At 38.4% G+C, this 16,831-nt stretch overlaps 3 protein-coding genes across 6 annotated transcripts; 1 reads left to right on the top strand and 2 right to left on the bottom strand.

The window, feature by feature from the left end:
- Window positions 1-324: 324 nt before the first annotated feature.
- LOC103342928 (Transmembrane proteins 14C) lies at window positions 325-3,365 on the bottom strand. Of its 2 annotated transcripts, none has more exons than XM_008246604.2 (7): window positions 2,878-3,365; window positions 2,083-2,473; window positions 1,797-1,964; window positions 1,629-1,675; window positions 1,481-1,518; window positions 760-862; window positions 325-629 (listed from the first exon to the last, which is right to left on the bottom strand). In XM_008246604.2, the coding sequence occupies exons 1-6, from the start codon at window positions 3,124-3,126 to the stop codon at window positions 772-774; spliced, it is 984 nt and encodes a 327-aa protein (XP_008244826.1). In that variant the 5' UTR covers window positions 3,127-3,365; the 3' UTR covers window positions 325-629; window positions 760-771. The 2 variants fall into 2 exon arrangements, with proteins under 2 accessions (XP_008244826.1, XP_008244819.1); XM_008246597.2 differs by having other exon boundaries at window positions 2,083-2,476; window positions 2,878-3,364.
- A 2,660-nt stretch (window positions 3,366-6,025) lies between these two features.
- Window positions 6,026-10,467, top strand: LOC103342943 (leucine-rich repeat receptor-like protein kinase PXC2). 2 transcript variants are annotated; one of them, XM_008246612.2, is made up of 3 exons: window positions 6,053-6,554; window positions 6,794-8,331; window positions 8,778-10,467. In XM_008246612.2, exons 2-3 carry the CDS (start codon window positions 6,878-6,880, stop codon window positions 10,219-10,221), a joined length of 2,898 nt encoding a protein of 965 aa, XP_008244834.2. In that variant the 5' UTR covers window positions 6,053-6,554; window positions 6,794-6,877; the 3' UTR covers window positions 10,222-10,467. The 2 variants fall into 2 exon arrangements, with proteins under 2 accessions (XP_016648874.2, XP_008244834.2); XM_016793388.2 differs by having other exon boundaries at window positions 6,026-8,331.
- A 1,971-nt stretch (window positions 10,468-12,438) lies between these two features.
- On the bottom strand, window positions 12,439-16,266 carry LOC103342949 (uncharacterized). Of its 2 annotated transcripts, XM_016797363.2 has the most exons (5): window positions 15,783-16,250; window positions 15,113-15,695; window positions 13,994-14,109; window positions 13,136-13,199; window positions 12,439-13,024 (listed from the first exon to the last, which is right to left on the bottom strand). In XM_016797363.2, exons 1-5 carry the CDS (start codon window positions 15,909-15,911, stop codon window positions 12,741-12,743), a joined length of 1,176 nt encoding a protein of 391 aa, XP_016652849.2. In that variant the 5' UTR covers window positions 15,912-16,250; the 3' UTR covers window positions 12,439-12,740. The 2 variants fall into 2 exon arrangements, with proteins under 2 accessions (XP_016652849.2, XP_008244836.2); XM_008246614.2 differs by having other exon boundaries at window positions 12,439-13,199; window positions 15,783-16,266.
- Window positions 16,267-16,831: the final 565 nt, after the last annotated feature.

Raw genomic sequence — 16,831 nt, 5'->3', positions numbered from 1 at the left:
TAGGAAGGGGGATGAAACAAGAGGTTGGGTTTTGTTTTGTTTTGGGGTTGGAGAAATTATATATACCGATCTTCCTAATTTTTAGCTAACATTTATAAAAATTTGTGTCATAGCGTATAACATCAATAAATAGGAAAGAATATCAAAGCATTAAATTTGGGGGAAGGAAGACGCTTGCTCAGAGGAAGGAAGAAGAACAAATTAAAAGCATTAAATTTGGCGTTTTCTTTTGGAAATATTTTTACTTCGTAATTAACGCTTCTTTAGGAATGGGAATATGGCATTTATTGTTTTTCTTTGAATTTACTAGAAAAAAGACACAGGTTTGACAATACAACTATTTTTATTTCTTTTTTGGGAAGGAAATGGGAATACAAGTCTGAACTTTGAACAGAGGTAGGTACTAGGTAGGTGCACGGGAAAAATAGTGAAAAGACAAATCGACTTGTTGCAGCATCATATCTAACACCAAAAGGGAAGCAAGAACACCATATTACAAAGTGAAAAATGAAAAAGACATGTGCCCAAGTTCTCTTGCCTCATTCCCAACAGCATCACGCACACAAGCTACTGCCGTTCAGCAGAATATCCTCAGCCTGTTTTGCACGGAGAAGGTTACTTTTGCTTTGCTGCAAACACGAAACCATGTACACATCAGTACTTCAAACACGAGGTTGTTATTTTACCCACCACTTTGAATGATACTGCAATTCATCACCCACTTGGTACTTTTACATAAGAAACAATCTGCAAACTAACCTTGCACACGCTCTAAATTTCCGTCTCCTTCTCAAAGTTGGAGCCCTTTTGATGTTTGCGATTCTGTACAATCTTATAGACGTAGAAAGCTACAACTGCTCCACTGCACAGGCAAAATCAATTTATCAGATAGCAATCTCTTTTAAGCTCTGAAGGAGAGATTTTGGAAACCTCAGTATTATGTACAAGGGAATTCAAAGAGGTCAGACTCAGCAATTTTGTCCTCAATTTCATCTCAAGGAAGCATAAAAAAATTTAGCTTGTTTATACAGGCCTAAGAAGATTTTATCTTCATCTCAAATAAACATAAATAAACATTATCTAGTTTAGCATTTTTATGCCAGATGAAGATGTTAGGAGGTAATCGGCAATCTATAGTATCTAGGGGCCATCTAATCAAAAACAACAAAGAACCATGCAAGGTCAAAGGATCACCAAATGACACATCAATATCCACTCAGATCAGCCATGCAAGTCTTTTCCATTTTTTTCCCTCTCTCAAGCTGTTCTTCTATAACTATATGCCATTAAGTCTTTCCCAAAATCACAGGTTATTTTTCACCTTTACAGAACATGGATTCTGAGAGAAAAAACAATTCTATGTAATGATTATATAATTGTTTCAATATCCTTGAAAGACCAGGGTAATTTCCCTCTGATGAAAGAAAGCTAGAAAGAAAATAGCATTGCAAAAATGAGAGGACATGTGAATCATAATAACCTGACAAGGGTTGTTGTCAAATTCGGAAATGACGACCTCTGCAAATAGGAGAAACAGAAACCAGAAATATCAGAAGTTTGGAAGACAGATCAATTTCGACCAGTAAAGAAACTTCATATTGAAAATTAGAAAAGAAGGAATTTCTAACCTGAGCTAGCAAGCGTACCTCCCTCAGAAAAATTATACTTGCTATAGCTGCAGGTCCAGCAGTACATTATAAGCATTTAATTTATAGAAAAAGAATCAACCAAATCATATAAATTAAAAAAATTGGATAAGCTCCGATATGTATGTTATAAAATAAACCAGTGCTAACCTGCCTGCCCTTTCAAGGTTAAAGGAGATGATTCTCCTTGCTTATATGATCTTAAACTTGAAACGCTTAAAAACAGAAGAGCGCCGCCAATGATAACCCCAAACCTAATTGCAGAAATGCTTCCCGTTACCATAAAGGAAAGGAAGCCACCAAGAGAAAGAAGAAGACCTGCAAAGCATAGGCATATGATATGACCAAAAGTACCTTGCATATGTGTACTAAAAGCTGTAGAAAAAAGAAAAGAAAAGACACTAGGCATCACGGTTTTTAAATAAGCTACACATACCATAAGGTATCCCAACATGAAAGTCGCGGACTTTTGAAACATCATTCAGATCATCAGCTGATGAGTTAAATGTTTCAACAATTTCCTTCACTGGCTCGGGGGAATTCTTTGCAGCTGTGGAGATATATTCTTTACCTTCTTCACTGATTTCTTTTGCTATCTCACTCAAATCAATCCTTGCCTTATCAGCCTGTATTTTTAACTGCTCTGAAGTTTCTTTCAAAATAACTAATGCCTTCTTAGAGTATAACTCATATGCTTCCTGTGAGATGCCTTGCATCTTTAAGGCTTGTTCTTTGAAAGCGGCCAGAGTCTGTTTCCAAGCTTCTTCTGATTCTTCAGATTTCAATTTGGCAGTATCCTTTTCTTTCTCCACCTCAATCTCTGGATGCTTCTAGGAAAGAAAATTCAAATCAATGTCATGATAAGCGAACAAGTTGCACCCCGAATGAACGATAAATCAATCCCAGACCATGCATATAACTCTCTTCCTATCAAATCTAATTGGTTAGCAGGCCTTTAAATCTTCCCGAGACTATGATCAAACATAGAGTTAAAAAAACAGGGTAAATGATACATAATTTCTCAATCTCAAATTTCAGAATATATTCATACTTGTTTCCAAGTGCCAAAAATCAAAACTTGACATAATCCACTTACGTAAAAGCATTACGCAATCAAACACATGGCATACATTAACCCCAATCCCCCATTTTCACGACCCAAACAAATGAAAACACCCAAACACTCTTAGTCATATCATAAAGCAAAAGAAAACTCACAAATTCAACTCACCGATTCCTCCTGTGAAGCAGCGGCAGCGACAATTGATCGAGTCCACAAGCTCCGTCGGTGCAGTGAAAGATAAGCACCGCTAAGCCCTTTTGGGAGGACAATAGGGGCTCCATAACCGCGAGCTCCAGTCAATTGATCGAACCGCAGAGAAGACGAAGGTGATGAACACAAGGCCAGCGGAGCCGGCTTCTTCAAGCCACAGCTAGGGTTAGGGTTTAAGAGCGAGAACGACTGCAACGTCACGCTCATTGTGAGCCTGGAGAGAGATTTAGAGAAGGGTTTGAAATTGAGGCGAAGCTGACGAGGAAGTAGGTGAGTGAGAGGTTGTTGGAGTTGGAGATTATGTTTATATACTTAGAATATTGCACTGAGAGTTGGAAAATCAGCAGAAAATTGAAGAACCGCAGTTAAAATTAGGAGAAGTTTTAAGGGCTTTAGGGCCCTTGCTAAAATGCGCTGTGAGTCGAGGTACGCGCCAATTGAAGCGTGTTTGTTTCCCAGGAAAATTAGGAGAAAAAGAATCTTGGTTAATACCTTGGTGACACGCAATCAGGTGGTTGAGCCGTCCCGCGCGAGCCCACTGAATCCTGTTAAAGTGACGTGATGCTTGTTATTTCTTAGGACATTAATTTTAAGGTCGTACCACGTACAACATAATCATCCTTAACTAATATGAAATTTCAATAAATCTTAGTTTAAATTTTGGTACATTATTCTACATGTAGGTTCATTATTTTTGGTACATAATAATGTTCAATAAACCTTCTTCATAATTATAATAATGTTATTCGCAACTGATTATTGTTTCATTTTATTTGTATATCGTGAAGCCAATTTTGTGATTCATAGATTAGCTCGTTTTGCTTTATCTTTAATTGAAATATATGTATGGTACAATAATCCTTCCGATATCATTTGAGATGTTTTAGTTCAAGATCTTATGTAGTTTCTTATTGAGTCAAATCAAAATCTACCCTAACACATAAACTTGCCCAAAATCATCTTATCAAATGATGAAACCTAAAGGACGTAAAATAATTGCAGTAAACTTTCTTCGTTTTGTAAATCTAGGTCTACACATCAAACAAAAACGGTATGCAAGTATTGCATAGATGAACATTACTACGCCATCAAGCAAAGGGGATGATGTGATGAAGTGTATGCTTGAATTTTTGGGCCATTCACAACATGAACACGGGGTACATACATAGACAAAGAAAGGAATAGATGCAGATTAGAGGACAAAACATCTTTGCAACACTTGAATCAAAAGCCAAGCAAGGCACCTCTAATTAGCAGCTTCTCTCTCTTACAAGCGTGCCAAAGCATGAAAAGCCTAAACCATCTGGGAAACTAGACACATGCATCACCTTCCTTGTGTCACTTGCTTGCCAAACTTCTCTTGGGCCATCACAATATTTGGAGATAGCCCAATAGACAAAACCCATTTGGGCCTCAGTGGTGCAAGGAATTCTAAATTCTTTATGCTTTCTATCTGGAAAGAAACCAAGCCAACCATGGATTCTATTTTAAAAGTGGATGACTTTGACAAAGGGTTTGATTGTTATAGAAAGCGCCATTTACGGCACTCATCTACCACCTGTGACATCTCTCCCAAGAATCGCATTTAAGATGGACTTTATTTTATTCAGGTGTAAAAACATCGATCCTAGAGAGAGGGACAGATGGGCGAGTGTGGAAACTGGAAAAACAAGTAGAGGATTTCTTACACCATCACCATGGATACTCGAGACTTGAGCGTCAGTTTAATTGGTCAAACACTAGATTTGACGAGTTTCCAAAAGTCAAACCAAGTGAAATCTGAAGGGGGTAACAGCCAAAATAAGTAGGTGGAGTTTGTTTTTTCAGTGTTTGAAGTTTGAACAGAGACAAAACTTGGTGTTAGTTGGTCGACCAACCTATAATGGTTTTTTTCAAAACCGTTAATACATATAGAAGGAATTTTGAGTACACTTGGTGATGGAGGACAAGAAAAAGCAATGGATCAACACTAGAAAGAAGAGTGCAGAGATGGGAAACCATGCACTCAAATTTTATGTAGTACGAATTAAGCAAACTTTGTCAAGTTGTATTATAGCTTTGACATAAATTATGTTACTAGTTGATTCTAAATTACGCTTCTTATCTCCTACATTCTTGTTTATGTTAATGCACTTATCTATATTTGTATATTCTAATGATTTGACTTACTTGGTTAGAGACCTCAAGGATCCCACACGAGTAGGCAGGGCGGAGCCACTAAGGGACCAATGTGGTCCCAGACCCTCTCATTTTTATATTTAAAAATATTATCTAGATTAATATCTTTATGATACGTTTAATATTTATAGGTTTTCTCTTCAAGTTTACTTTTTATTCTTCTTCATGTTTTAGATCAATTTTCTAAATATTTAATGTACATATTATTATTTTTTGCACAAGTCCTCCAACTTTAAGAGTTATTTCACTCATTTCTCTTGCTAGATTTGTGACTATTTATTCTCGTATTCTCCATATAATATGTTATCAAGTTTTAATTGGGTTGACTCACTTAATTAATATAAAAAAAAAAATTGGGTTTTATTGTTTTCTCTTTGGTTATGGTTTGTTAAGGTTTGTGAAGATTTATTATCTATTGAGTTTAATGGGTCTTTCAATTAATGTGTAGATTACTTAATAAAAATAAATTGTAAACATTTCACTATTTATATATATAATATATATATAAAAGAGGGCCCATTGCACATAAAATTCGAACTCCATCATTGTGAGTATGGTTACAATTTTGTCACATACTTAAGTATGAGATTATCCATGGCATTTACTAAAACAAGGATAACAAAAAAGAGACATACTTTCGTGAAACAAGGATAACAAAAAAGAAACATACTTTCGTGAAACATGGATAACATTGTTTCTTTATCCTTGACCAATAGTTATGACATGTATAATAATTTTTTCACTTATCATAGCATTATTAGTCGGGATAGCAAAATAATGTTATCTTTGTTGCAACCAAATTTTTCTGGAAAAAAAGGTCAAAAACCAAGTGGATAACACATCGGATTCTAGTTTGACCAAATGCTCACGTGCCACGTACGAAGCCAATACAGGCAATAAAATAAACGGTGCTGGCTCTGCATATCTTACACACACACTCTCCCTTTCTTCGCCTTTAGAAGCTTTTAATGCCTCGCTTTTACTCTCTTGCCAGAGAGCCCAGCCACTCCCACACCCCCACCATTATCATTCTCTCTCTCTCTCACTCCTCTCTGTGTTATTTATAGTCTTGTAGACCAACCTACACTCTCTCTGACAAGAGCTGACCCCCCACCACCTTTCTTTAATGGCTTCCTCCCCTCACTAGGGTTCGAATTTCATTGCTCTCTCACTCCCGCCCCTTTCACGGCGAGCTTTCGCATCAGCCCACTTCATCTCAGAAAACCCAGATTCCTTCTTCATTCTTACAGCTCAAAGACTCAACCTTTAATCACTATCTTCCAATTCCAAGTTCCAAGCTTGTGTTCAATTGGGCCTCTTACAGTGGTTCATTTATTCTTGATCAACTTGGTTTAACTTGTCATTTCGTTTTCTTTTTATTAAACGAATTCGAAAGAAAAAATAAAAAAGAAAAGGGAAAAGCAGGAAAAAGTGGAGGGGTGTTGTAATTGTTGTTGGTGGGTTACTTTACCTTTGTTCTTTTGCTTTGTCCATTATTACACATGGCTTAGTGCATTTGTCTGTTCAGAGAGACCACCAAAATCCTCTCTCTCTGTTTTTGTTCGCTTTCGAGTTTCAAGCCTCTGAGAAATTCATTAGCTTTTTTAATCTCTGACCTCTGTTTTTTCGCGTCCTTTTGTGGCTTCACTCTTCTGCCTTCACCTTCTTCGCCTTACTTCTCACTGTTTCTCTTCAGAACTGGAAGCTTCCGGACCTTGAAACTTTCATGGGGGCATAGCAGGCCAGTCACTTTGTGCTGTCAGAGATATTGGACTTGGAGATGGCATTCAAGCTCTTCTTTTTCATTCTTCTAGCTCCTCTCCTCGTACGTGCTTTAGAACCTGTTTTCAACGACGACGTTCTGGGCCTGATCGTGTTCAAGGCCGGGCTTCGAGACCCAAAAGCCAAGCTCACTTCATGGAGTGAAGATGACAACAATCCTTGCGGCTGGGTTGGTGTTAAATGCGACCCAAGAACCAACCGAGTCTCTGAGCTTGTTCTTGACGGCTTTTCTCTATCTGGGCATGTAGGCCGAGGCCTTTTGAGGTTGCAATTCCTTCAAATACTCTCACTTGCCAATAACAACTTCACTGGGACCATAAACCCTGATCTCCCTCACCTTGGAAGCTTACAAGTTATTGATTTGAGCCAGAACAGCCTCTCTGGGCCGATCCCGGATGAGTTTTTTATGCAATGTGGGTCGCTAAGCGTGGTTTCATTTGCTAGAAACAATCTCACAGGGCAGATTCCTCACTCTTTGAGCTTCTGCCAGACATTGGTCGCGGTGAACTTTTCCTCTAATCAGCTATCTGGGAAATTGCCATCTGGGATTTGGTATTTGAGGGGCCTTCAAGCACTTGACTTGTCAGATAACTTGCTGGAGGGAGAAGTTCCTGAAGGTATGGAAAATTTGTATGATTTGAGAGTAATTAACTTCCGAAAAAACTGGTTTTCGGGGAAGCTTCCCTGGGATATTGGAAGTTGTTTACTTTTGAAGTTGCTTGATTTTAGTGAAAATTTCTTTTCTGGGAGCATTCCGGAGTCAATTCAGAGACTTAGTTCATGCAGTTCTCTGAGTTTACAGGGGAATTCTTTTGCTGGTCAAATTCCAAATTGGCTTGGTGATTTGAGGAGCCTTGAGATATTAGATATCTCTGGCAATAATTTTTCTGGGGGAATTCCAAGCTCATTTGGAAATCTGGAGCTACTCGAAAAGTTAAATTTATCTAGGAATGAATTTACTGGAAGCTTGCCAGAGTCATTGACTAATTGCATCAAACTTTTAGCTATAGATGTTAGCCATAATCTGTTGGCAGGTAAACTTCCTTCATGGATTTTTAAGCTTGGTATACAAAGTGTTTCTCTTTCTGGCAACCGATTAAGTGGAAGTGCGGAATATAGTTCATTGACATCAATGGAAGCCTCTAATGGGGGTCTTCAGGTCTTGGATTTGTCTTCCAATGAATTTTCTGATGTGCTTCCATCCGACATTGGGGTTCTTAGTAGCTTGCAGTTGTTGAATATGTCTGGGAACCATCTCCTGGGTTCTATTCCAGCAAGTATAGGTAAATTAAAGACAGCATCTGTTGTTGACTTGAGTGACAATCGACTAAATGGAAGCATTCCTTCTGAAATTGGAGGGGTAGTCTCACTCAAGGAACTAAGGCTGCAGAAGAACTTTCTAACTGGGAAGATTCCATCTCAGATTGTGAAGTGTTCATCTCTAACATCTCTGTAAGTTTTCTTATTCTGTTTATCTCCTTTAGTAGTTCTCTTCCTTTACATACGATTTACAACAAATAGAAAGCCAACATCTGACTTAATCATTAGAAAGTTCTTAATTTCTCTAATAAAATTTATAACTTGAGGTAGCTAGACTGAAGCTGTTTTTCCAGTGTGTTTTTTTCATCAAGTGTATAATGGCATTTTGATTGAACAAGGGTGGGGAAGATCCATTTTGATTGATGAAATTAAAATCTTTCGATCAGTTATCATTTAGCACACTCCTGTAATTTCTTGGACATAAATAATATTAACTTGGTCAACCCATTCATTTTTCTGTTTGTTTTGGTAGTAAATATAATAGCAGTGTTGTTTTTATGTTAATTCATTTACAAGTATATGATATGAAGGTTACATTGTTCTGAATTGTTTTTCTTTTATGTGCTCCAATTATACAGGATGCTGTCCCAGAACAACCTAACTGGACCTATTCCTGCATCCATTGCAAACCTTACCAATCTTCAATATGTAGACTTGTCTTTCAACAAATTCTCTGGAAGCTTACCAAAAGAGCTGACAAATCTTTCCCACCTCCTCTACTTCAATGTCTCCCATAACCACCTTCAGGGTGACCTACCCTTAGGGGGCTTCTTCAACACTATCTCACCCTCATCTGTCTCAGGCAATCCATCCATATGCGGATCTGTTGTTAACCGTTCCTGCACTTCCGTCCACCCCAAACCCATTGTCCTCAACCCAAATTCTTCCAACCCCATCGGCGGTTCTTCCTCACCAACTCATGGTCACAAGATCATATTCAGCATATCAGCTCTCGTTGCTATAGGCGCAGCTGCATTCATTGCCATTGGTGTCATAGCTGTTACCGTCCTCAATATCCATGCGAGGTCTTCAGTATCACGTTCTGCTGCTCCTCTTGAGTTATCTGGTGGGGAAGATTATAGTTGTTCCCCTACTACTGATCCAAACTACGGCAAGCTTGTCATGTTTTCTGGTGATGCTGACTTTGGTGCCGGGACCCAAGCCTTGCTTAACAAGGACTGTGAACTTGGTCGTGGTGGGTTTGGAGTAGTGTACAGAACAGTCCTTAGAGATGGGCGTTCAGTTGCAATAAAAAAGCTAACAGTCTCAAGTTTGATCAAGTCCCAAGAAGATTTTGAGAGGGAAGTTAAAGGACTTGGAAAGATCAGGCACCATAATCTTGTGGCACTTGAAGGATATTACTGGACTCCGTCGTTGCAGCTCCTCATATACGAGTATATACCTTGCGGGAGTCTGTATAAGAATCTGCATGATGGACTTGGAAAAAGCTGCCTCACTTGGCGACAGAGATTCAACATAATTCTAGGGATGGCAAAGGGTTTGGCTCATTTGCACAAAATAAACATAATTCACTACAATTTGAAATCAACTAACGTTTTGATAGACAGCTCTGGTGCTCCAAAGGTAGGAGACTTTGGCCTGGCAAGGCTGTTGCCAACGTTAGACCGGTGCATCTTAAGCAGCAAAATCCAAAGTGCACTTGGCTACATGGCGCCTGAGTTTGCTTGTCAAACGGTTAAGATTACTGAGAAATGTGATGTGTATGGGTTCGGAATCTTGGTTTTGGAGGTGGTGACAGGGAAGCGGCCTGTGGAATATATGGAGGATGATGTGGTGGTACTTTGTGACATGGTGAGGGGAGCACTAGAGGAAGGCAGGGTAGAGGAATGCCTTGACCAAAAGCTCCTGGGTAATTTTCCAGCAGATGAGGCAATTCCAGTGGTCAAGCTGGGTTTGATATGTGCATCTCAAGTGCCATCGAATCGCCCGGACATGAATGAAGTAATCAACATTTTAGAACTCATCCAATGCCCTTCAGAAGTCCAGGAGGAATTAGAATAAATTTAGTTTACAGATTAAGAAAAGTAACAGGTTCATATGTTCCGGTGAAGAACAATCCGGTTTGGTTCAAGCAAAAGAAAAAAAGAATATAGTGTTGGAGGTCTATTTCCATGTCTTTCAATCCTTTTAAGAGTATTGTATTTTTGTCTGTACTTTTTTGCCTGTTGAATTCTATAGCACTTGTATGGTGCCGGATTGCTTTTCACCGGTTTGAAATGGGACAATTTGAATGGTGTTTAGATTCAAGATCTCTCAGTATACCCCACAATGACTCAAAATCTTAAGATACAATACAAATATTAATAACCCCAGCAATGCACTTGATGCTAGTTCACCTACCTCTGATCCTAAGTGATGCTTCAAGGGTTCAATTCAAAGGCCAAATAGAGCCTCAAACAAGAGAAGAGAGTACAATAACAATAATAGTAGTAAGATTAAAATATTGCTTGCAACCCATGAAAAATGGTCTTAACTTGCATATCAATGTTCTCATGTTCGAAACTCATAACACCTCGATATTGTGTGTGAGGAAACTCCCCTCCCCCAATATTGCTTGTATTTTTTTTTTTAAAAGTAAGATTAGAATATAAGCTATCTAAAAGAGCAACACCATCTTGCTTTAGTTACACTTTTCTGTTGCCCATGCCATGTTGCTTTATTTATACTACAACTCTGCTTAATTTCAATAAGTTTTACTTGAGTTAAAGAATTTCTTGCACATTAGGCGAAACATGGATAATAATAACTTTGGCATTTAAAATCAAACACCATCATGTGCATATTTATGCGTACTCCACTGACCCTAATCAATACAATTGTGTTCTTTATCATAATTCCAAAAGCTCTGTTTCTTCCTGCAAGTATGGTCAATAATTAATCCCTTAGATGTGAAGCTTTGTTTAATCAAAGGGTTCTGGACCCGAGGGGACCTAATCAAACGGCTGTGGACATCATCAAAGCACCTCACATGGAGCTCCTCAAAGCCACTTACAAAGCTTTTTCCAACAGTGATTATAATGCAGTGCATGGCAATCATGCCATGTCCTGCAAATTACAATAAAAGAGCTTTTTGATTTATAGTCACGCAACATATACATACGAACCAACCAAATCTGAACCAGTTGATTAAGGTGGAGACTCAGAAAAAAAAGACCACCTTGGAAATCGATGCATTTTAGGACCAGAAAGTTTTTGCCTTTGATTATTTTGTCTGCTTTTTAACGAGAAACAGAATGATACATAGACCCACCACGCTTCCACTAAGGACCTCAATGGTGAGGCCATTTTGAAGAAGTCTTGTCGGGGCCAACAGGACACAAGCAATTCTTTTACTTAAAAAAAAACACTGTATTTACACAGAATCAATGTCTCCCAAGTAAGTTGATTTGTGTATACTTTTATATGCTATCTTATCTTTAGTGCACTGTGACTCAGAAATATAAAATAATGCAGCGGTGTACTTGGGTTCCAGAGAATGTGTGATTTACATTGAAACTGTGCAAGAATCTGTGATTTGCAGTGAAATAAAAGTATGCATGCGCTACAAATTGGTAACTTTGGTTTGGATAGGGACGTCTGTGATCTGACACCATTTTCATGGACCTGACCTGCTAACAAAAAGGTGAAAAACATACCATATCTGTATGCTGTGCGGTGTTTTTATTTCAAATTGAGTGACAGGCACCACCAATGCCTTTTGTTTCTCATGTTGGGTCCCAGCTTGGGGCGCAGTACAAAATTTACCAACCTGAACATGGGAAGCAAAATGCAAAGGCAACTCATTTTCAATTGGGTTTTTGGAGCTACCTACCTCCATACATTTTGCTTCTCACAGTGCACAAATTTGGAGCATTGCAGGCAGAGGAGGTATGATATAAGGCATAGCTTTGGTGCTTTATCTTACAAGAACTTGCCTGAGTTGGTTTTGCTTCAACTTGAACAATGCCTACTTTGAACTTTCATTGTGCAACAATATGATCTTTTATTTTGTTGATCCTCGAAACAGGTTCCAGTAAAACTTGAAACAGAGTCTCCATTTCACATTAAGTTTCCTAGCTGAACTTCATTTTTTGAATTGCTATAGCTAATAAGAAAGAGTCACTGCCAATAAGGGGCTCGGTGATCACATGCTACTTATGTAAATGTTCTTTGTCTTAGTAACGTACTAGTTTACAGAATTCTAAGAAAGGATAAGTACAATTAAGAAGAAGAAAAAAATGCAAGGTTAACATTGTGCAATTTGAATTGAAGAAATCGAACCAAGTGGAGCAAAGAGTGTAGTTTGGCCAAAAATATATTACCTCTTGCAATTACAGTAAAAATGAATGACTTATACAGACCTATTTTATGGGATCTCCCTATTACACAAAAACCACTAGTCGAAAATGGTTTCATTTTGTATCTCAGATTTTCCTATTTGTTGTGTACCCAATCCTTCTTTATCTTCTTTCCCATTTTCTCTTCCTCCATCTTTTTGGGCATACTCTATTCTGGGCCCCTTTTTGGCTGTTTTAAACTAACTAATCATCCCAGTCATTTTCCCACCCATCTTTGTTTGCAGACCTAGAAGTAAGGCCATTCGCCGAGATGCTTCCCACAAGATGCGCCCCCGGTGACTTCACTGCATTATCTCCATCCCAATCATCATCCCAACCCTGATCCCAGCCTTCAGCCGTTTCTACAGCAGTTGCCGAAACAGATTCTGGCAATCCCATTTCAAGTTCCTGATATGGAACTCCACCTCCAGTACGCTGTTTCCTCTTCCTAACCTTGCAGAAAGCCCACGTCCCTCCAAAAATTAGCACTGTAACAATCAAGAAGTAAGCACCATTGATTGGGGTCACTACCTTCTCATAAGAAGGAAGACGCAGGAAAAAATTTCCATCAGATACTGGAGGGTCCATATGAAGCTCACATTCTCTGTTTCCAGTATTTAGAGTTATTTTGATGCTTCTATCAATATCAAGTAATATATTGACCTGAAAAGGCAAACAAATAAACATTGTGGTTTTGCTTTTAGAAAAATTGCAAATGTAAGCCCCACAAAACAGTAACAGAAAACCACAAGTATAATTTTATGGTCCATCTATGCCAGCAAATAATGAGCCCCTACAGGAAGCAGGTTAACGCATTGTAGTAAGGTTATGCATCCAATGACAAGTCTTTTGCACTGAATTACAAATTCAGCTGGGTGTTTTAGACACAAACAAGGTCCTTTCAACATCTCAGTTCTAAACGAAATAGCAGTAGGGAAGATTCAATGTCCCTTCTCGTACACCTTCCTCCTCCCTTCTGCATATCTCAGCCATGATTTTAATTTCTACTATATTCCAAACATTTTAGAGGGGGGAAAGATAGAGAGGTGAAGAGAGGGGGAATAAACTTTTTTTCATTGTCCAGTGAGGGAGAAGAGAATTAAAACTAAAAACCATCTAAAATAGTTTTTAGTTTTCATTTTAGAAAGCCATTCTATGTTTCATTTCTTCTCTCTCAACTCTCGTTTTAATTTTCTTTTGCCAAAAACAGCCTACCAAATGGATTCTTATTAATCATGCCAACAATGCCCTTTTCTTAAGATATAAAAAGCTATAACTTCTAATCACTACCGAAAACAACCAATCAGGAAAACAACAACAACGTAGCAGAGTTATGATAAGGAACTCTCCTGTGAACATTGCAATTTCACCACTGGACATGCATTCGTCATCCAGCACTGAAAAGCTTCTATGCTTATGCTATGCACATTGTAGTAGAATTTCCTTATCAACTTTACCTTCTCATTTTGGTGTTCGGCAATCTTTAGGTCCATCTTGGTATTCTCTGTAGAAACCTTTGCCTTCAAAATGCTGTCTCCAACGTTTTGGACCAGAATGACCACTTCTTTGGACCCTGCAACATGGGAAAAGAAAATAAAATGAGTGATTTTATTATGAGGTCAAATGGTATTGATTTATGTTCAGCACTCTGTATTCACTGCTTTAATAAACAAAATGTATAGTAAAGCAGTGGATACTGGATGTAATTTCACTAGGCACATAACGCAATTTAACATCTCCACTTACTCATGTAAACCACAGAGAACATCTCGATCACAAAATATACATAGCTTATGATCATCTTAATCTTAGACACTAATGAAGTTGAGTCTAATACTGCTCTTCATAATCATCAAACTACATTAGACAGAATTTAAGCAAAATCAGCAATTGTGTTCATTATATATGTTCCAGAAACTGTCTGCAAGATTGCAGGAGATGTGACAATGACATCAAAGCAATTCTGAGAAGTAATTGGCACAGCTGGGCGCCTTTAAGCATTTACTTTTTGGTTAATACGTTTTATACATTTTACCTGTATCCAAGAGAAAATCCTCAGATAATGTCAAACTATTCTTATGAACGTAGAGGCCTACAACTCAAGGGCATTCATCTACCAATCCAAATTGTAGATGCGTCCGTGTTTTATTTTGACGTGTCATATACATGCTTATAAACTTAATTATCATGAGGAAAAGCCTTACTATCACGCCTTATGTTGTACAAGTTTCTATGCAATTATACATATATAACTTGTAATGAATAAGTCTAAACACCAAATGCATAAGTCATACCAGTGATACTAATGACAACCTAATATCAGTTCTAGCGATAGCACAAATGCACACCACGAAAATTGCCATCAGGCATTCCAATGTAGTATCCATGCATCAAGCAAAACACAATGCCAAAAAAAAAAACATCTTTTAATTCAATCTCAGCATCCTAATTTTGTAAAAACATTTTTCACATGATCACTCTAAACAAACACAACTTTTCACCCTCAATGCACATTATCACGAAAACCGATTATAATCGGCTGTCAGGAAAAAGGTACCAACAGTTATGTGAATTACCACTATCAAAGCTCTTAATGCAAGCAACCACCACATCCTTGACCTTGCATGTTTTGATTATCCCATCGCAGCTTTCCCTATCCGCATTCTGCGAATTGTTCACATTATCGTTCTTCTCCTTCTTCTCTATCTCCTTACTCTTTACCTTACCACCTTCAGGGGAGTCTTCCTTATTCTTTACCTTACCACCTTCAGGCGAGTCCTCCTTATTCTTTACCTTACCACCTTCAGGAGGTGCACTCGCCGAATTCGGTTCATCTTTCAACTGCTTTGAATTCGGATCTTGTTTCGGTGTCGTAGCAGGGACCGGGTTTGGATCCTCTTTGGATTCCTTGTCAGGCGTCGGATTTGGATCCTTCTTTTCTTTATTCGGATCCTTCCCTTCATCCGTTTTAGTATTATTATTCAAACCCCTTGGACCTGGATCCGCTTTCGGAGTCTTGGCGGGTGGCAGAGAGTCCGTTTTGTTCTTACTTGGATCATCATCCGCCTTAGGAACAGACCTATTGCCACCAGAACTTGAAACTGGAGGGGGAGGAGACGGAGGAGGCGGAGGAGGACTTGGCACCGGAGAATCCTTGCCCTAAAATTTATGAAAATAAATAAACCAAACCGATTTTTGACCTAAAAACAAGTAATTTAGACTCTAAGAGAGGGAAAAGAGAGTTACTGGTACTGTCGAACTGTCGTTTTGAGGCTCACCAATCAAAATTCTATGCTTGGAGAGCAAAGAAGCATTGGAAGCCTCCGCAACAATGAAGATAAATAAGAACACTGTCAGAAAACCATTTCTATCCATTGAATTGAGACTTCGACGCTCCTTTTCAGATCGGATTTAGGTTCTCCACGCCAAAACCCTAGCAATTAATCCCATTTTGTGAATAAAGTTGCAGCCTTTATACATTAAAATGAAATCTGCGCAATTGGGTCTTCAATGAGCTGGAAACGGAGAGATGGGTTAGAAGTTTCAAGTGAATTGGAATCGAGTAAGGATTGGGATTTGAGGGTTTAGGATTGAATTGAGTTAATCTAGGGTTTTAGATTGGAATCTGTGTTCTTCAGAGATTTGACGCTAGGCTGCTATAGAAGTCAGCTCTACAGAGAGTCCAGACATCAATCGGAAACACGTAGCCAGTTACTACTGACACGATCTTATTTTCCCAAATTAAAAATCATTAAATAAATAAATATAATTTTAAAAAACCTATCAAAACGGTGTGCATGGATGCATGGGCCGTCTTTGTATGGATATCATTTTGGGCCAAGTCCTAGTATTGAACTTTGGAGAAATGACGGCCTTCACCTGGAAAGCTGGTTTGTAAACTCTGTATTTTGGAAACATCATTTTTTTGAAACTAAATTTATAATCACAAGGAGAGCCGCTCAGCCATGGTGTGTGGATGACTGTTAACCATCATGGATGTGAACTTCACAGTAATCATTGACGGCCGACAGTCACTCATGTGCACGTCGATGTTAACCCCCTAGCAAAAACTCTACTAAATTGTGAAGAAGGAAAGCTTTACTTACTGCCTAGGCACATTCCATGTGGCACAAGTCATCCAATTCACAAGGACTTTGTAACTTCGCAACATCATCCTGAAGGTACGAGGTGAGCCAACTAGCACTTCCTCCCAGAAGTATGATTTAGTACAATTCAAAGCAAATCTAGCCACATTGAAGATGTCTTTTACTAGTTAGAATATAATCTCTAGAATA

The sequence above is a fragment of the Prunus mume genome, linkage group LG1 (assembly GCF_029339155.1).
Source record: "Prunus mume cultivar Tortuosa linkage group LG1, ASM2933915v1, whole genome shotgun sequence".
NCBI classification, from domain to species: domain Eukaryota; kingdom Viridiplantae; phylum Streptophyta; class Magnoliopsida; order Rosales; family Rosaceae; genus Prunus; species Prunus mume.
This window is presented reverse-complemented; position numbering and strand designations above follow the sequence as displayed.